The 21,414-nt window shown below is 36.8% G+C and overlaps 3 protein-coding genes across 3 annotated transcripts; 1 reads left to right on the top strand and 2 right to left on the bottom strand.

Annotated features, from left to right (window-relative positions):
* Positions 1-2,208: 2,208 nt before the first annotated feature.
* ankmy2a (ankyrin repeat and MYND domain containing 2a) lies at positions 2,209-11,076 on the bottom strand. Its single transcript, XM_039669816.2, has 11 exons — positions 10,810-11,076; positions 10,271-10,335; positions 9,678-9,816; positions 9,495-9,593; positions 8,915-9,075; positions 8,554-8,619; positions 7,479-7,627; positions 6,910-7,045; positions 6,659-6,787; positions 6,448-6,577; positions 2,209-2,487 (listed from the first exon to the last, which is right to left on the bottom strand). Exons 1-11 carry the CDS (start codon positions 10,874-10,876, stop codon positions 2,351-2,353), a joined length of 1,278 nt encoding a protein of 425 aa, XP_039525750.2. The 5' UTR covers positions 10,877-11,076; the 3' UTR covers positions 2,209-2,350.
* Positions 11,077-11,782: 706 nt separating this feature from the next.
* On the top strand, positions 11,783-15,240 carry tspan13a (tetraspanin 13a). The gene is made up of 6 exons (XM_039669196.2): positions 11,783-11,940; positions 12,180-12,347; positions 12,565-12,645; positions 12,738-12,851; positions 13,728-13,838; positions 13,986-15,240. Exons 1-6 carry the CDS (start codon positions 11,878-11,880, stop codon positions 14,058-14,060), a joined length of 612 nt encoding a protein of 203 aa, XP_039525130.2. The 5' UTR covers positions 11,783-11,877; the 3' UTR covers positions 14,061-15,240.
* Positions 15,241-15,267: 27 nt separating this feature from the next.
* On the bottom strand, positions 15,268-21,271 carry LOC120477561 (LINE-1 retrotransposable element ORF2 protein). Its single transcript, XM_039669205.2, has 3 exons — positions 20,590-21,271; positions 18,968-20,016; positions 15,268-18,885 (listed from the first exon to the last, which is right to left on the bottom strand). Exons 2-3 carry the CDS (start codon positions 19,965-19,967, stop codon positions 17,888-17,890), a joined length of 1,998 nt encoding a protein of 665 aa, XP_039525139.2. The 5' UTR covers positions 19,968-20,016; positions 20,590-21,271; the 3' UTR covers positions 15,268-17,887.
* Positions 21,272-21,414: the final 143 nt, after the last annotated feature.

Raw genomic sequence — 21,414 nt, 5'->3', positions numbered from 1 at the left:
ATCAACAATAATCTGTTTGGCAAGTTGATTCAATCTGTTTATTGAAAATGATGTGAAAACGACTTTCCCTGCGTTTGATTGACTGATTAATAGTTTGACTGATTGATCGATAAACAATACTTGTTGAATACTGAATACGGCTAACTGTTACAGGCACTGTTACACTATTTCTATGGAAGGTCACTCATTAACATGTACAATTTGCATACAGGTTGACGTTGAAAATGAAAACTGTGAAATAAATTTTTTTCAATTTTGTATACATTTTTTCTGTAATGAAACGGTTAATCTGGTTTTAGTTTTAATTTTTATTGAATTGATTTATTTAAAATTGACCGAAAATATCTTCCATTTATTTAATGATTTAAAACTATTACGATCACGGCATGGTCTTTAGCCTAAAGATAACGATATCGATCTATTTCATATTAATAATAAAAATGCTCAATGATCACCAAGTTGGCTAATTAACAAATAAGTAAATTAATAAAAGACATGCCCCTATCTTAATTTGCATAGCCTATTATTTTAATAGCCAACATGCAAACGCAAATAGACCTGCCATAAACTTGTGCCTCGCGTGGTGGGGATTTTAAAGGAAATTCCAAAATTTAAAAAGGAAAGTCCTGCCACCTCATGGACAAGCAAAGACAAGAACAGCAACCAAGGGTTTGAAAACGTCACCAGACAACTAAATTGTGCTTAAAATTTCCCATGGCTGTCAGCGTGCGCGTTCATGTGCTGTGACCAAACGGTTCAAGGTCCAAAAGACACTTTCAGTGCAAACTGCAACCTGTTCAAAGGGCTTTAAACGATTCCAGACTATGAATAAGAGTCTTATCAAGCGCAATGATCGCTCATTTAAAACAACAACAACAACAGCAAAGTTTTATAAGCTCAAATGGTCGCCATGCTCTGTTCTGTGATACGCGTTCGTGACTCTCCTGTTCAAACACGTTTATCAAAATTAACAAATAATTTTTCGTGTCATTTGGTTCATTCTTCTATAGTTCATTCAACGAACGAAATGAACGAGTTGGCTCGTTAAAAGATTCGTTCAGCTTTATATCTGATAATCTGAACGCCTTCATACAAGATCCTGAATATCGCCGATACATCCTATGAACATAATCATAAACTTCTAAAATCATAACCAAAACATATCTGAAAATGATGTAAAATGGTTATATGGCTGTTGTAAGCAAATCACACTGTTAAGTATTTAGACACTGGTAGAGCTTTTTTTTCATTTCTGACAATATTTAGTCATCCATTTCTAACATTAGACAAACACACAAAGCCAGTAGGTAAAGTAAAGCTCTCATCTAACAAAGAACTAATAAATTCCAGTATTTTAAGATTTCTAAAATGCATTTAAAGGATTGTTTGTTTTATAGTAACAGGTCAGCACGTCTCAAGGAAGAGGTTGCAGTGATGGAGTATTTCATATTTTTAATGTTTCAACTACAGCAAATGTATCACAGTTGATGACTTAGTATGTGTTCTTTAGCAACCGTTCAGGTCTAGAAAATCCCTCAGTGGACAAGTCCATCACACAGCTCTCCATTACGAACCGGTATAAACACATCTCAGCGAAACCATCTACGACTCGAGCAAACCTGCGTCTGACATACTGACTGTCAAACTTAGATGATCTCCAGACCCCTGCCGCCACTCTTGTTCGCATGACAAAAATATTTGACAAGCCCAAGTGGTTTAAATCAATGAAAAACAGCTCTCACGGTGTCATTTCAATCTCAATAAACATTGTGTGCGTTTAAGTTGTGTTTCTTAAACAGATGTAGCAGGTGACATCTGATATTTGACATGTGTTCATCAGAAAACATGTGAGCTAATAGTTTATCACTTAAAGATGGAAAATAGATTTATTTGCTTTGTGAAACATTATGGCATTTCAATATCAGATGTCTCCAAAAATAACTTATAACTCCATTTAAATGAATTCTACAGTTTTATGAAGGCTCACACAAGCTGTTGCCAACTATTCATTGTATCCTTTTCCATAACAAAAGACTAAGAAATTTAAGGCATAGGCAACAATATATTACAATCTTTCCTAAGTTTCCTAAAGCAAACACATACATAAATACATATATTTTCCCAACATAAATGTAAAAAGGCTATTTAAAAAAAAAAAGTCACTAGTAGACCTTTCATTCTGTGCATTTTGGTGTTTTTTGCCCTACATCATGTGCTTCAGAAGAGCATCCAGTACAAGAACCTTAAAGAAACCTCTGGCTGATGTTACGGATGTGCTCTCTTTTGTCTTAGACGGATCTTCAATGATGATAATGATGGGTGCTGGGTTGAAATGGAGAGTCGTTGTAATTCAGTCTGCAGTAACAGAGACAGTCACAGAGTTGATGTCCTCGGTTTGGTTATCTAAAGTGCTGATGGTCTCACTCTGACTTATGGAGAGCTCCTCCAAAGTGCCGGTCGTCTCCTCCAATGCCTGATCCTCCTCAGCTGTGCGCGAGAAAAAAAGAGCTTGATTCACACTGATGACTTCAGATCACTAAGCTATTTTAATGACATTATCTCTATATTATTTCAACAACGGCAAAAAAGAAACTGGAAAGCCTTCTATAACTCCTTCATTCACGGCACAATATTTCTCCTGGTTTCCACATTAGCGTTTGATCTGATATGGTTTATATCAGTGAAAATATTTTTTGAAAAGTAATAAAAAAATATAGCTGCAAGCAGCCATTACCGGGGCCAAGCGCAAGAAGCGGCAACATATGCCAAAATGGCAAGGAGTGGCAGACCAACTGCAGCAAGGAGCAATTAAGGGCATTTTGAGAGAACTTTGGGCAAATGGCTAAGAAAATCACATAAACATTAACTTATAAGATGATTTAATGGGTTATCACTTTCGAACAATAGGTGGCGCAGTTACGAAATAGATGTGATGTGGTCAGAGTGAGGTGACAATGACACATGCAAAGTTTGGTGTCAAAATGCGAAGGCATTGCAGAGATAAAGCCTAAATAGTAATTTTGGCAGCATGCCTAAACTTTGATGTTGTGTTATACGAAAACGGTTTTGTCTATCATCGTGCAATTCATAACTTTTAGTCGACACGGTCTGGAGATGATACCATTCAATTTTCTTGAAAATCGGACAAACGGTCTAGGAGGAGTTCGAAAAAGAAGGTTTTTCAAAGAAATAAAGATGGCGAACAGGAAGTTTGGCTTATTATGCAAAACCTGATATCTATGTTTTCGGCATAACCGAAGGAATCTATTAAGATCAGTTTCATTGCAATAGGCAAATTTATTCAAAAGTTATTAGCGTTCTCAGAAATTAATTATAACTTTTGACCAACAGGTGGCGCTGTCTCAAAATCTTTTGAGTACCTTCAGGGCATGCTGCTTATGGCACACACTGAGTTTTGTAATATTACACCAATGCATTTGTTTAGTATAGCATTTTATTTCACAAAACTCTATTGAAGTCAATGGGAATTTCATGTTTTGTTCTATTATAGCGCCACCAAGAGGCTCAGTCCCACAATTTTTTTTATGTGTCCTCAGAGTGACCCCATACATATGTGTGTCAATTTTGGTGCAAATATCTCAATTCACTTCCGAGTTATAAACATTTATATGAAAAAACACGTAAAAAATGACTGACACATGACTTTGTTTGAATTTTACTACCCCTTACTATCAATATTTTCGCATTTGGGAATTTGCATATAGTTAACAAGCTATGATTCCGTGTTTCTGGCGGTGGTTTCGTCTCGATCGGAACAGCGGTTTTGAAGATATCGCCAAGTGTTTTTTTCGCGCTAAATCGCTACGCTACACCAACCGTAACACGAAACCCAGCATGTTTAGTATCGTTGGACTCGGCAACGATTCAGGAACTCAAAAAGATGACTCCCGTGAAAATAAGTGTACCACACCCAAAGTTATAAGCGTTTGAAAAAAACAATTCACCACTAGGTGGCACTGTTTCGAAACTTCTCAGGCTTCTTCAGGGCATCGTACTGATGACCCATACCGAGTTTCGTAACAATTCGTTCATGCGTTCAAAAAATACAGCATTTTAGCACATAATTCAAAATGGCCGACAGCCAAAATGGCCGATCTGGGAAAATTGGATATCAGTCGACTCGGCATGATGCCCTGAATCTAACGAGATGAAGTTTATGATTTTTGGACAAACCGTTCAGAAGTTACGAGCAAAAATAGCCATTTTTCATATCTCCGGACCACTAGGTGGCGCTGCGCCGAAACGCAGCACGTAGCCTCAGGTCATGCTTGTGATGACACGTACAAAGTTTGGTCTGAAAACGAGTAAGCGTTGCGGAGATACAGCCTCACGTCTGTTTTCGCAAGCGCTACGTAAAATTAGTTTGCGCGCTTATCGAAAACGGTTATTCGAATCATCATGAATTCCATAACTTTTTGTCAGCACTGCCTGGAGATGATCCGGTGCGATTTTGGTGAAAATCGGACAAACCGTCTAGGACGAGTTCGCAAAAGTAGGTTTTTTGGAAAATTCAAAATGGCGGCCGTTTTTTTATGACGGAAAATGACGTCATAGGGTGCGATCGAATCGGCATGAGCTCAGGAACAAGAGGAAAAAAGAATTTTGTTGATAGGCCTTACGGTTCAAAAGTTATTAGCATAATAAAAGTGAAACTTTGGACAGTTGGTGGCGCTAGAGGGAATGAGTTAGAGACACCAAAATTGGAGTATTTAAAGTTGGGACTGTCCTCTATCAGAATGTCAAACCAAAACAACTTTCCCGCAAACCGGTCTATGGGCTGCCATAGACGCCCAGTCGGAAGAAGAATAATAATAATAATAATAAGAACCGGCACAGATACAATAGGTGCCTCCGCACCTTCGGTGCTTGGCCCCTAAAAACAGAGCATAAACAGTGAACTTTGATTTACGAAACAAAGGCTGTGTTCAAAATCACCCCTAATACACTCATTCACAACTATAGGAGACTGGCAGATCCAGTAGTCAAGAATAACTATGTACAAATCTTAATTAAACAATTTAATTATCAATTAAAGAGGTTTTATACCTGCATGATAGCTGTTGCTGTTTGGAAAATGTATAGATGGATGATAATTGCTTTAGTTGTGGGCGCCATCTTCTGGTCAGACGCGGGAATTCATCCGGCGTGCAACTTCACAGTGCATTATGGGCATTCTCTAGCCGCTGAGTGTATATCGATGTACACTCGTTATTGTGGTGCATTGTGGGATTAAATGAGTTCACTCGATAAAATCCACTATGTTTTCTGACTCCACTACAAATGACTGTCCCCTTAAATCGTGTCCTATTTCAGGGATTTCGGACACAGCCAAAGAATTTTATGATTCCTTTTTTTTAATAAATCAAAAACATACAGCGTGAACAGAGTAGCTTGCTTTCTGAAACAAATAACTCCTTTAATTTGATTCTTTTTAGTGAATCAAACACATACCGTGTGAACAGTGCAGCTTAAAGGGATAGTTCACTTTGAAATACATTTTTGGTATGTTTTATCTTACCTCGAAGGCATCCAAGATGTAGGTGTCTTTGCTTCCACAGTAGTTTCAATTTTGATATTTTTAGGTCAAACCGTTCTTGTCTGTCAGTCATATAATGGAGGTCTATGGTCACCACCTCAAAGAGCATTCACAGAGAAGTCCAAATTAAACATGATTTAATGACTCGTAAATGTAAGTATACACTGATGGCCTAAGACACGAAACGAGCGGTTTGTGTGAGAAAACGAACAGTATTAATATAGTTTTTAGCTCTTGTAACCACAGCCACGTCCAAGTGATCTGAGGGTGTGGGCGCTTTATGGCTGTAGTAACAAGAGGTAAAAACGATATAAATACTGTTCGTTTTCTCACACAAACCGCTCGTTTCGTGTCTTATGCCATCATTGTGTACTTACATTTATGAGACATTAAATCATGTTTAATTTGGACTTCTCTGTGCATGCTCTGTGAGGTGGTGACCATAGACCTCCATTATATGACTGACAGACAAGAACGGTTTGACCTAAAAATATCAAAATTGAAACTACTGTGGAAACAAAGACACCTACATCTTGGATGTCCTTGAGGTAAGATAAAACATACCAAAAATGTATTTCAAAGTGAACTATCCCTTTAATTTGTAAAAACGAATGACTTGTACGATTTGGTTGCAGCATGACCACTAAAAATAATGACTCGCATTTCTTTAATCTCATTAAATTAAATTCAGAACGCAAGCTCACAATTTGTTTGAAATATAATTTCTTCTCGCTGAAATGCTATAGATGATATAATGGCAGAGCAGGAAATTATTGGTGCATGCCTAAAGAATATGGTATTACCATGGGAGGACACCCAAAAAAACATATTAATACCATTGTACTTGTTGTAAGTGTCACAGTAAAGCAATACAAATTTGATCTGCATACCTTTGGCCTGTTTCTGTAGCCGTGATGCTGAATCAGCTTCATGTTTCTCTCTCTGCTCCTGTAACATCTTACAGACCTTCTTATGGCTGAACCAGTGCAGCTTCTGACAGGCCGGGCCACAGTAGATCACCTGAACATATGCACGGATTTAAGCAAGCCCCTCAGGAAACCAAAAAAGTGCAACAATAATAAGATCAAAGCTGATATTTACCATTTTGCAGATGGAGCATCTTTTCTCTGCCCCTTTCTCACCACAGGATGTGCAGAAGTCTGCGTCCATGAAGCCCACCTGCCCCGTGATGGCCTGGGTGAGCACTGACAGAGCGGTGGGGTCACTTCCCTGTCGGAAAAGCACTGGTGAGGCTTCCATAACTGGAATAAGGTTCAGTCTTTCTAGCTGAGGCTACATTTCCATCATTTTATTTCAATCCCAATTATATTCGACACGAGCAAATAACTCACAATTTCCACAGGAGCGATACTCCGGACCAGCTGCTGCAGCAATGTGGCATCACAGTATGGAAATTTCCTAATGCACTCCCGGAGGAACTTCTCCTGGAATACCGGGAAGCCATCACTGTCTCGCCCTTTCACAAGACTGAGAAGAGATATCGGAGTTGCTTTATAGATCACAAGAGGGCCTTTTAATTTTAGTTTGTGGTTAAGATAATTTTTTTTTAATGTTTTTTTTTTTTAAGTAATATTTTTGAGATGCAAAGCTGAAATTTCAGTAACATTACTCCAGTCTTCAGTGTCATATGATTTTTCAGAAATCCTTATAATATGCTGATTTGATGCTCAAGAATTTCCAATTTCAATTTCCTTTTGGAAGTCATCCCTAAGGATTAATAAAGATAATTCTAAGTCTAAGTCTAAGAAACATTTCTTATTGTCAATGAATTTTTAAAGAACATTTGAAGAATTTTACCATCACGTTTGTTTATTTTAAGGCATTCTTGTTGAATAAAAGTTATAATTTCTTTCTTAATTAACAGAAACCTTTGAACAGTAATGTATATCTAATATTCTACCTCTTGATGAGGCCATCAAGCTTGTCCTGGCGATCTTTCAGGAAAGAGCCACATTTCTGCATCACACAGCTGAGGTAGTGCATCTTCATGGCCAACACTTCATTCATATCCTGCTGTTTGATGCACTTCTCACAGATCAGCTCCAGAACCTGGAAGACACAAGAGGGCTTTACACACTTGAAGAAGTTAACCCAGGGTCAAATAAAAACCTGGGTTTAACAGAATCCTGCGTTATCTTGCTTCATGTTTCACACAGCTCATACTTAACCCGTTGTTAACAATTAATCCTGGGTATTACACTGACATTTCACACTGTACATTCCCAAACCATGGGTTAACGTGCTTATTTGCATATTTGCTGTGTCAGTGTCATTGATTGGACGAAAGCAGCACACGACCTGCTCTAGCATTTTTTTTCTTTTCAGACTATTAAGGTAAAAATTAAACATTATCTTTTCCGACTGTTTATATACAATGCAGTGTTTCCATGACTGTTCAATGAACGTGAATATTATGCACGCAATTGGTTGTCGCATCATTTCATGCTGCACACGTTTGACACTGCAAAAGTGGCACTAACCCTGCTCTGGAACAGGGTTTCATAACACAGAGGGAAAAGCAGTATGACAAGCCGTTTTAGCTTTTATTCATTTCCAGAATATGAATTATTGATATCAACAATTGTATTTTCACTAGTGAAATGTCACCATAGGCTGCAATTTAAAACCAATTGTTGATATCAAGAATTCCAATTTCACATATCAGAAATACAATTATTACAAGTAAAAAACTTTATTTTTGATATCAAGAATTCAATTGCTGATATCAAGAATTCATATCCTGGAAATGAATAAAAGCTAAAACAACTTGCCATAAAAGCAGTGCTAAACCTGCTTCTAAATTTCAAGTGTGAAATGTTCCTTTACTCTGGGTTTAGAAGAACGATGATAAGCCGGGGTTAAGTGCAGTGAGAAAAGTTATTAAGATGGTGCTGAAGTTGGGTCAGGTTTCAATTCAATCAAGTTTATTGTAATGAATCTCAGCTCTGAGCATAATGCATTAACATGCAACTGACCTTGCGACACTTCTCAAGTGCTTCCACATCCATCAGCAGAGGGTTTTCTTTCACCACCATCACTATCTGCAGCATAACAAAACACAACAACACATAGTCTTAACAGAACCAATTACGTTTTGGCTATAGTCACTGGTTTGATTATTAAAAAAAAAAGATCAAATCACCATCATAATTATCAGGTTTAGCATGCGAGCTTAAAAATGTAGCTTTTTGAGCTTTTCTGCCTTTATTTTGATAGGACAGTAGAGAGACAGACAAAAAAACAACAGGAGAGGAGAGAACGGGAGAAAAGGCCCATAAACTGGGATTCAAACTTGGCTCGCCTGAGGCGGAGCAGAACTATATGTCACAAAACTACCTTCACTGGGTTGAGGTTGGTACTCATGATAATTTTGTGTAGCGGTCCAGCGAGTTTAGAAGGGAGTTTTGGTTCCTTTTCCAGCCCCTGTGGTTTTGTGTAGTAATCCAACCTCGCACGGGAGAAGAAGTTATTGATAACTGTTACACAGTCGTGCTGCCCTGAAAAACATGTAATCTCATTTAATCTTCACATTTGGAAACAAAAAAGAACATTCTCTCAGAATATGGCAAAATACCATTAAAACGTTTGGGGCCAGTAATCATTTAATAAATATTCAATTTCAATAAGGAGATACAAGGCAGCACAAATGATTTCAACATTGATAATAATAAATGTATCCTAAGCAGCAAGTCATCATATTAGAATGATTTCTGAAGGATCATGTGACTGATGTACATTTTAAAATTATTTAAAATTGTAATATTTTACAATATTGCTATATTACAGTATTTTTTATCAAATAAACGCAGCTTTGCTGAGAGACTTCTTTCAAAAACATTTAAATCTTACCAACTTTGGTATAATCATACAGATTAAAGTACACTGTGTTCCCCATAATGCCGTATTTTTGGCATACCTACAAAAGCAGCCATTTGTGCTGCTGTTCTGCCGACTGAGTTCACTGCATCCGTCTCGGCTCCAGCATCCAACATCATCCAGGTGATATCTGTCTTTCCTGTTCAATACAATGGATATGACATACTGTTTTGTCATACTGTATTACTGGCATAAAATATACTTCAGGATATATATTTCAGACCTGAGAGTCCCGCAAACATGAGTGCGGTGTATCCGTGTTCATGTTCGTTGCAGTTGACGTCAGCTCCGTGCTGTAGCAGCAGTTTGCACATGTCTGCCTTGCCCTTATATGCAGCGTGCATGAGAGGAGTCATGCCATACTGATGAAGAAATGAGGAAAAAAAAAAAATCGAAAAAGCATTAACCACATAGAGCATGTTCACATATATTTGATTATGGTGTGTGTGTAGAGAGAAACCCTGAGAACTCCCAAAAACACTCAAAACAATAAGCTGTCAGTGCAATAATCGCTATACATCCAACAAGTAATTGGCTCAATAATCTTTCTTTTTTTCTTTTTCGTTTGTTTGTTTTCAACAGAGGGACACAGAGGCTAATAAAAGACGGGCCAAACAACCATTTCCAGGCAGCTGCTTTGAAAGCCCTCAAGTGTCAGTAACATCTGATTTGGACAGATGTCCAAAACAGAGTCTCTCTACACTGTCATAAGTACTGTTTAAAGTACTGACAAAGAACTGCCACTAACAGAGAGGATAATAAAAAAATGTTTTAAATGTTATTAGAATGAATATAATGCATAACAACACTTCATACCTCATCCAGACAGTTTACCCTGACATCTTTGGATCCAAGCAGTCTGGAGGCTTCTTGCACATTACCTACAAATGGTCAACCACAGTGATGATCAGACAGTGACCGACATAGAGAATTATTTATACATAAATCACTATTAATACATCAACAATTATAGATAAGAGCCACACTGTAAACGTGATGGTCAATGATCATCATAATATTTCCATTGAGAAAAACATAAGTCTAAATTATACAATAATGATGCTTAAATAATTCGAATAAAATAATAATAAAAGTGATTTTACTGGTACAGATACGTATTTGATCGTAAACTGTAACGTTACTTTGAATATTAATCTTAACGTTAGTTTAACTGAATACATAATAAACGTTTTTAAAATGTAACACATCAAAGAGTCATTTTTATTTAAAAGCACAGAGAGAAAGCATTACGTATGCAGCCATTGCTTGCAGATTTTTGTAAACGATATTATAATTTTTCGAACAGGTAATTGTGTTAATCTGCAGTTAGCATGTTAGCATCATGCTATCATTACCTGCAGCAATAACCAGAAGTAGCTCTTTCTCTGTGTCGGTCAGGTCTCCTTTCTTTGGTGCAGACATTATTATAGTCAAAATGACGCCTTTGGTCTTAATAAGCAAAATATAAAGTTAACTGTGACTGGTATAAAAGCTCGGTTCTAATGTGATTGATCCACTGACTCGGACTCTCGGAGATTGACTGGCACTGACGGGTTAACGGGTTGCTGTCTGCAAACGGACTGAACCAACTGCAACAAAGAAGCAGGGGGCGTAATAAGTGTCGTCTTCGGTTGTGTTTTTAGGATAATTAAAAAAAAAAAAACATATATACAAATATACAATACAACATTTTACTGATTTTACTTGGTATGGGAGTAGTAATGAAATGCCATTTGTAATTTGTATATGTTTAGCAATGTGTGTACATTCGCCCCCAATCTTATTGGTGGTGTTTCGATCCTAGAACTTTATATTTTAATTTTCAAAATAAGAGAGCGATATTAGGGTAATTATGTCTCAAACATATGCATTTTACTAGAACTAGGTGTATCATACATTAAAATTATATTAATTGAAGATATGTTTTTAAAAAAAATCACACCACCTGTGTGACCCTTTAAAGTGACTGAAAATGATGAATTGTTCATATGAGATAAGCAACATAAAAATATAATAACATACTGGAAAAATGCAAGCCTATAATTTTCTATATTTAAAAATATATGGGTAATTAGACTCAACAACACCAGGGCAAATGCTTTTAGCGAATAATCAGAATTAAGTCGGACCGACTGGTTCTTGAGTGAACAACTGGGTCTTAATATTAAAACAGTCTCTTTGCAAGTTTGCAGACATATCTATATCGTGGGTGGGATTATACTTTAAAACGAGTGAGTCGGACTAAAGCACTTCGCATTGGGTTAACAGTGCAAGTGGGACTTTGCTAATTTGCATAAAGATAAAGAACGGACCAATGGCGTGAAACGTGTCTACCTGAGCACATCCTGGACAACCTCTAGTACAGTCATCTTGCCTCAAGTTGGAGCACATTTGCGGGACAGGTGTACACTAGATATTTCATCATGGCTTGTGGTGGTTTTGTTTGCTCAAAAACTTCTCTTTGTATTTTGAACCTTATTTATGTGGTAAGTCAAGCAGTAGTTAGTCCTATAAGACTTCTTATTAACAATAACTTTAGTATTTATTTTAAAGTCTATTTTACATTTTCCTTTTATCCTTTACTATGACACATTGTACATACATGTACATTAAATGTGTCTGTAAATTGTAAAATGAATGTTTATCTGAATTGTCATCCTGATATTCATAATTTAGTATTGCACTGCCTTTTCTGAACAATTTCGGATATATTTTCTGTTTTCAGATGGTCAGTCTTCTAATGATCGGTGTTGCAGCATGGGGCAAATGGTTTGGACTAGTGTCTAGTTTCAGCGTGATGGCTGCTGTCATCGCAGTTGGGTTTTTTCTCTTCGTCGTGGCTATTGTGGGATTGTGTGGGGCTGTGAAGCATCATCAAGTCCTCTTGTTCTTTGTATCCTTCCATTATACTGATTCAAAGAAATTCTCCTATGTCTAAATGAGGTTTGCCTCTGTTCAACACATCAGTCTCAGTTTGTGTTTTACTTTGGGCCCTAAACTCACATTTACCAATTTTGCTGGCCTACCAGTTTGTAATGGTTTCTTTTTTTAGTCAACAGCTTTTTAAATGTGCCATAAATGATGGAGAAACAACCTTAACTGTTCTTTAGTACATGCTCATTCTCTTTCTGGTTTTCGTCTTGCAGTTTTCAGTATCATGTGCCTGCTTAGCTATTAGTAAAGAACAACAGGTAATTATAGACTGAATTAATACTTTGACATGGTGATACTAGTTTCCTCATTCCTCAAGTTGGTTTCAAATAAACGTTTTGTCCTCCTGCAGAACCTTCTCCTGGAGATAGGATGGAATAAGTCTGAATCAATGCAGAAGGATTTGGAAAGATCATTGGATTGCTGTAACTTTCTGCAAGTTAACTACAATGAATTTTGTGATGCTGTAAGAACTATTATTCTGATTTATCCAAGACTTAATGTATTATGAAGTGTCTTCAAGTTGAACTTAATGCAGGGGGAAAAAAAACAGCATGCTTCTAGAAACTTCTTGAACAAATAGTCTGTGAATGTGAAGTCATGCGGTTTATACAGAAAGCTTTGGTAAATATGTAGTTTTAAAGGGATACTCCACTCTTTTTTTTTGGTAATAGGCTCATTTTACAACTCCCTCCGAGTTAAAAAGGTTGAGTTTTACCATTTTTATATTTAGAAGAATATCAGTAAACAGACAGTTTCTGGTCCCATTGACTTCCATAGTATATATTTTTTTCCTACTATGGAAGTCAATGGGACCAGAAACTGAAAAACCCCAAACCCGAAAACAGTAAAACCCAACTTTTTAACTCTGGTGGAGTTGTAAAATGAGCCTATTTCCAAACAATTCACTCTAAAAAATGCTGGGTTGTTTTAACCCAATTTTGGGTAAAATATGGACAAACCCAGCCATTTGGGTTAAAAATGTAATTTAAAAATGTAACCCAATGGCTGGGTTCGTCCATATTTTACCCAAAATTGGGTTAAAACAACCCAGCATTTTTTAGAGTGTTGGAGTATCTCTTTAAAGTGTTTGTATTACATCAAGATGTAAGGTTAATCTATTAAAGCTTCCATTTTTGTTGTAAGCTCATAATTAAGTGTAGGCAATACTTCTACAATGACAGCTGACAGACTCTTTAACTGCTTGAACATAACATATGGTCTGATGTGAAGATCAGCTGAGTATGAGATCATATTGTTTATATGCGCTTAACTAATATGCAGTTTTTATTGTGGTTGTAAAGATTATTTTATGCTCAATTTCTGTTTTCTCTGACTTCAGGCCTGTTTCAATGAACAAAAATGCAAACCGTGTTCAGAAATAATCCAGGCCTATGCTGACGACGCTCTGCATTTTGTTGGAGGAATCAGCCTTTTTTTCAGTTTTACAGAGGTGAGCAAACATTGGACATCCTTTGGTTTGGAAAACACGGAAGATGAGACTTGGAAATATTGAATGACGCTATTAACTGCGTAGTCCATGTATTTTGGTGCTTGTTTCTTATTTTTGTTAAGTTTGTTATTTTATTTACGGTTTCAGATTCTGGGCGTCTGGCTCGCATATAGATACAGGAACCTGAAAGATTACCGGCAAAATCCTGGTGCTTTCATATAGAGCACAATGGTGGGACACTTTTAATGTTAGTTCTTGAATGGACATTTAGTCTTTTATGAATCTTAACAACCTTGTTCATTTATGACGTGTTGTTCCTCTCAATAACTACCCCAATTACTTTATTTTTGGGATATAATAACAAATTAAATGTTTAGTTAACTTTTAAAAATATTTATTTGTGAAATAGCCATCATGATCTTTAAAATATTTATTATCACTGATTATGCAAGTAGGTTAACTGGGATTGAACTTTGATCCCAATTGAACAACTCTTACAAAGATAAAGAGTTGGACTGGAATGGAAAATTAATGACATGAAAATACATCTTTCATTCAGATTCTAAATCAAAGGACAAACATTTCCTGCTTTATATGTCAAACGATCATGTCATTGCATTAAGCTCATTTGCTCTCCAGACGTTCTGTAATAAGCTTGTACATTAAAACTCAAACTACACCCAACCAATTTCCACATCATTCTGATCAGGATATGACCAGGAACTTGTACATCATCTGTTTGTATTCCACGTATTAGCCAATGGTGTGGCACTTCCAGAGGTTTTGCACAAGTGTAATTGATTGAGATGTGCTAGTGCTGTCCTCTGCTGGCTGCAGGGACATAATACCACACATATTCACATTTACAGTCAGTTGCATCACATTAAACCACCTGCCTGAGGATTGACGTGTGATTCAATTCTTTGTATTTTTATTTACCTGAGAGACTACACTGTAAAAAAAATATGTTCATGATTTGTAATCACAAGATTTTCTTTCGGCAAATCAACTTAAATAATTCATGTGGTTCAGATAACATCATATTTTGAGTTTCCGATGATTAAATCAATCTTCTACATTGTATTAACTCAATTTTTCCATTTCAATGAACTTAAAGGTTACTTAATTTAAGTTAAACCAACAATATTTTTTTTACCGTGTTTTTGTGTTTTATTTTTTTGTATCTGGATTTCTGGATACAACATACCTTCTCAATTCCATTTTAGCCTGTTCTTGAGGTCTTTTTTAAGCATGTAAAATACATAGAATTTATTAAATGTAAAACAAACAAGCAACATGTTTGCACCAACTTGCTGAATGAATGGTGTAAATGTTTTCTTCAGCTATATTATTTGCACATTTGATGGATAAATAAAGACATCTTAACACCTAACACAATTTTTTTAATTAGGATGTTTATAAATATTTATAATTTGCAGTTTTATATACAACGAGTGAATTAAATTCATTTGTAATCTATGAATGCAGAGCTTTAAAATTGTATACGTATAGGCTACTATTTACAAAATGATATATTCATGTATATAACTTTATAAAGAACAAAGAATGGCAAAAAAGGTGAGGCATTGGGAATCGAGAGACCAAAAGTCTCTGCACAACAAATCTGGGCTTGACTGAGATGATTAATTTGATTGTCAAACTACAGAACAGCCTTGAGATTCGAGTCAGAGGGAATTTTGATTCACCCCATTGACTCGAGTCATTTAACTCAGTTATAAGACTTCTGATTCGTTTGTATTAATTTACATTTGGTGGCTCTTTGATGCAGGAGTATTATATCAATTCGTTTATCATTCACACAACACAACAATGATTTATTCTAGACTAAAGCACCTTTAAATACCAGAAGCCAATTAACAAGTATCTGACCTAAAAACAGGGTGGATGTGCAGTGATCTTGGCTGGGTGCTGGTAGGAGAAGGGTTGGTGTTAAAGGAGTAGTTCACTATTAAAAAAAAACTTTTGCTAATAATTTACTCACCCACATTTCATCCAAGATGTCCATGTCTTTATTTCTTCAGTCGAAAAGAAATTAAGGTTTTTGATGAAAACATTCCAGGATTTTCTCCATATAATGGACTTCAGTGGGTGCCAAACGGTTTCAGTGCAGCTTCAAAGGGCTTTAAACAATTCAAGACGATGAATAAGTGTCTTATCTAGCGAAACGATCGGTCATTTAAAAAATAAATAACAAAGTTTAAGTTTTATAGGATCAAGGCATGATGGGTCCATGTTCTCAATCTGTTTACGCCAAATTCTGACTTTACCATCTGAATATCTCAACAGAAATCGAGACTCATCAGAGCAGGCAACATTTCCCAGTCTTCAACTGTCCAATTTTGGTGAGCTCTTGCAAATTGTAGCCTCTTTTTCCTATTTGTAGAGGAGATGAGTGGTACCCGGTGGGGTCTTCTGCTGTTGTAGCCCATCCGCCTCAAGGTTGTGCGTGTTGTGGCTTCACAAATGCTTTGCTGCATACCTCGGTTGTAACGAGTGGTTATTTCAGTCAAAGTTGCTCTTCTATCCGCTTGAATCAGTCGGCCCATTCTCCTCTGACCTCTAGCATCAACAAGACATTTTCGCCCACAGCACTGCCGCATACTGGATGTTTTCCCTTTTCACACCATTCTTTGTAAACCCTAGAAATGGTTGTGCGTGAAAATCCCAGTAACTGAGCAGATTGTGAAATACTCAGATCGGCCCGTCTGGCACCAACAACCATGCCACACTCAAAATTGCTTAAATCACCTTTCTTTCCCATCCTGACATTCAGTTTGGAGTTCAGGACATTGTCTTGACCAGGACCACATCCCTAAATGCATTGAAGCAACTGCCATGTGATTGGTTGATTAGATAATTGTATTAATGAGAAATTGAACAGGTGTTCCTAATAATCGTTTATGATAAAGCAAAAGTCAAAAGACAAAAAATATAGGCTATGATTGTGTAAACAGGTCTTTTATTTTAAATCTAGAGGGTGCATATGATTTTCAAACATAAATAATAATTTAATTTCACTAAATTCAATTTTACATTCCTATCTGAATGCCATAAAGATGACATTAGTCATTAAGATTATTTAGGCTCTCGGTTACCATTTGAATAGTGAAACCACAATGAACATGATATGATTTCGCTTGACTAACAAAACATAATTTAAAAAACAGGAACAGTCTTTAACCAAGGTAGCATTCAGCTAACAAGGCATGTTAGTTGACCATAATAATCCTTAAATTTTAAAGCATACTATAGTCCCCGGTTTCACAGACAAGGCTTAAGCCTAGTCCCAGACTAAAATGCATGTTTGAGCTGTGTTAACTGAAGTCAATTTGCACTGATACATCTTAAAATACATCACTGTTATTGTTTTGTCCCAAGAGACACCAATAATGTTTGTCTCTCAGTGGCTGCATCTGAAATATTAAAATTAGAGGTTAACCTTAAGCCCATTTTTATTGTTGCTGTTTAATTTATATCAAAATATTCGTATGAAGAAAATTTAGTTTTATGTGAAAATCGCTCAGTGAACTACAACTCACGGGAAGCGAAACAATGAGCGAGATCCGTTGCTCTTGTGTGTGCAGTCTGGTACAAAACACTCAGGCATGACGGCGTAACGTTACGATTATAACGTAAGACTATAGAAACAATGACAGACGTTAGCTTCAGTAAAGTTAGCTTTAGGGAAAATGTGTGCCTTTGGGGTTTGTAGTCTTTGTAATTACGTATTTTCACAGTCTTATACCTCAACGGTTTTACATCAAACTGCAACTTTCTTTACTTTAAAATGTATCTTTTAAATTGACAAACATCATATGTGTAATTCAGGGCACAATTCAAACGAGATCAAAATATTTGTTGTCCCGCGCCATTGAGTACCATACAACATTTTTACGAAATAAGGTCCCATGGTGGTCGACCGGAAGGGGAGGGACTGATCCACTATTGATGGAGTAGTAATGGCGCCAATTAGTTTAATTCTCCCTGAATCTAGAGCGAGCGAGCACGCGCACCCCCACACACCATTTTTATGACGGTTCAACAACCATTTCTTCACCACAAAATCCATCGCCCGTTCTCTTAAAAAACATAAGTTTGTCTTTGCTTAAACTGAAGCCTGAAGGACCTGCTATGAAAACTTCAGAGTATTGTTCATCTATGACAAAGCCTGACATCTCAATAAAATCGTTGAGCATCTTTTTAAAACTATCCAACCCCTCTTTACAATCAGAAAGAATCACAAGAGCCGTGTCTCTGTCAACGACTGACTTTAGGGTTTCTCCTTGGACGTTAGGTCCCAATTTCCTGTTCTCGCAGTTAATGGAATAGATCAGAGGAAGAAGGCAGATGCTCACTAGTAAAGGAGTCAGTGGACATCCCACCCGCAGACCTTGAGATCTGTGATCCGTCATCAACAACAGCTTCAACACGGATCGAAATCCGTCAGGTAGATTCACGGACTTTAAGCTATTAAACAGATACGGCCACTTCAGTGCACCTGGATCTAATTTTAATGAAATAATTAGCGCTGGGATTTGAGCACTGATGCAGTGCTGAACACAACTGTGTTGTTTGCTTTGGCCTGGATTTAAAATGTGTTTAATAACGTCATTTAACCTCGCTGCCAGAATCAAAGCCAGGATTTTATAATCCACATTACGCATTGTCATTGGACTATGATGGTGATATTGAATATCATAGCTGTAGGTGTGATCGTATTTATCATGCCTGAGCGATTCAATTGGCTTTAGATTGAAGATTTGATTGAAAAATGCTTGTAAGAGGTCAGTAATTTTACAAGCATAATGCTTATAGAAATGTACCGTAAGCCCATCTGCTGCTAGACTTTCAGACTGAGGCAGGGACAGTATAGCAACCAGAATCTCTTTTCTCGAAACTGGTTCGTCTAGAGCGGTAATCAGGATGGATTTTACGTCATCAAATCTCTCATTTTGGTGTAAATGATTCAAGAAGTTCAGAAGACTCTCGGATGAAGTATTCTGTGATGAGTCTGTACTTGGACACCCTAAAAAAAGAAAGAAATATATGTTAAAAATCTTTTTTAATTAATTTAACATTTTTAAATTAGAGGGAAAAAAGCCGTCTACCTCCTTGGTCCACGTCAACCTCTTGAGGATATTCAGGCGAACATCTTGACGTTTTTAGGCGTCTTTGCAAAACTATTGCCTCACATACAAGCCTGACCTTCACTCCTGGCCACAGGGATTCTTTCTTTCTGGTATTTATTTGTGAAATTTTCTCTATTGTGCTTGAGAGTTGTTCCATACATGCTTCATCTTCAAGAAGACAAGAATCAAACTGCCATTTTGGTCCACGTATCTGAATTTGAATGGACAATGGGGCGTGATCAGAAATGTACTCTTCTTTGTCCGAGTACATTGGTCTCTCGTGAATGTTACAAGCAGTTACGCTTGATAAATTGTGACTTTGCAAAAAGTAGTAGTCTAGTCTCGACTGACCTTTCCCATCAAAATACGTAAAGCTTTTTACCTCCGGGTAAAGACACCGCCAAACATCCACTAAGTTTAAGGTATCCAAAAAATTTTGGAGGGCATCGAAAGACTTTCGGTGACTTCGGTTTCGTAAATTTGACGTTTTATCAAGTTCGGCGTCCATGACTGTGTTGAAATCCCCGCCGACCACCAGGAACGCCGACGACGGGATGTGGGTCGCAATTTGTGTGAACTCCGTAAATCGAATTTTTTCATCAGTTGAGTTATACACATTGACAAATACAAAATCACGGCCCCAAATTTGACACGAGACAATTATGAATCTTCCCTTTGCGTCGCCACTGACATTGAAACCACCACATCCGAGGTTCTTTTTGAACAGTACGGCCACCCCTCGGGAACTTCCTTTAAATACGGTAAATGCCGCCATGTTGTAATCACTTTCCAAATGTTGGATTTTGATGCTCCCAGTTGAGTAGATTCTGTCTGGACCCACATGAGTTTCTTGGAGGAAGACTACATCAGCATTTAGAAGGCTTAAATTACGAAGAACCTCATTTCGTTTGCGGTGGAAACCGTTTACGTTCCATGAAAGAATCCTTAATATTTGCTGCTCGTCTATAATGTCAGTCATCCTGAATGGTCTCTATGGAGTAGTTTCATAAATGAATGGGTTGGTGTACCTAAACAATGCAACAGAACATTTTGTAATTTTGCAGAATTGTTTTACAGAGCCTGAAGAACTGCATTCTTTGTTGACATAAACATACAGTAGGCCTACACCTTACAAAATATTATTTTAGTGAATCTCAAGACAGAATCTTAGCTGAATTAAAAAGTAAAAACCTTTTGATTATGATGATCAAATTGTACTTATTTTGTCTAACAGACTTTGACTTTATTTTCAAAAGGAATAGTCAAACGTTCTCATTGATTTAATGATGCACATTTATTATTGGAAAAACCTTTTCATTTATGGAGTCAGATGAAATAATGAGTTAATACATGATAAAATAAAATCTATTTCATTTAATAAAAAATCCTCTATTGGAACGAATTAGACGGCCTTAAATACTTCTGATTTTGGTCGTAATAAGAGATCAAATCGGAAGGAATTTTGTTAGAATCTTTGTCTTATATTTACGAGTATTTGTAAGTCAAAGTATGCCAAGAGTTGAATGCAAATGGCCAGTCAGCTTGTACCTTTACAATGGCATGGAAGGCTTCCGAACAAAGCAATACAAAAATGTACCTACCTGGATTTTCTCCTAGACTCCAGGTCCTAGAAGCCTGAAGGACAGACGCACATTAGTGAAGGCCTCCCTTTAAGACTACAGACAAACTAGATCAATGTAAATCCCCCATTACCAGTGGCTCGACTGCTGACATGTACCTGCCAGGCAAGTTCACTGACTTCTATAGGCTACACCTGGATCTACAGATAGCATCAGCCGTGGGAGTGACCAGGTGACAAGCGTAATTGGTATGTTGTGTCTGCTCTTTCAAAAAAATTTTTTTCAGATGTTGTGTAAATATACCTAGCAAGACAGCTTATCTCCATTCTGAGAGTATATGATTTCATAGAAACCATTCATATTCCATTTGACATGTGAATTGAGAGTCCATTCCCATTTAAAACAATGATACACACATTAGTGTTTGAGTTTCCATGTAAACCAAATATGTCCTATGTACAGTATGTCTATCATTTTTTATTCTTCTTGTTCAGAAGACTAGGATTAAGTCGCCGGAGGGCCCATAGCATTTACATATTTAAAACAGTAATACCCTATATGAAACCAAAACTATTGACAAACTAAATATCATTTGAAAGCTTACAAACTGTAGCTTTCATATTTGGCGACTTTTTTTGTTTTCATACTACTACATAAGGCGTGTTCAGCCCTTTATTTTGAAAAAGGGATGAACATGAAAATCATGAAAGAATGGTATAGAAACCTCTTTGTTTTCATGCCAAGAGTTGAAAAAATAACATCCATTCAATTTTTTTTAAAGGTCTGAAAATGTTTTTTTAAAAAATATAATAGATTCGCCATTTGTGAGGTGGCACCAAGCTATAA

The sequence above is a fragment of the Pimephales promelas genome, chromosome 16 (assembly GCF_988280905.1).
Source record: "Pimephales promelas chromosome 16, fPimPro1.hap1.1, whole genome shotgun sequence".
Lineage (NCBI taxonomy): Eukaryota > Metazoa > Chordata > Actinopteri > Cypriniformes > Leuciscidae > Pimephales > Pimephales promelas.
Note: the sequence above shows the minus strand (reverse complement) of the source record. Positions and strands in the feature narration are given on the sequence as shown.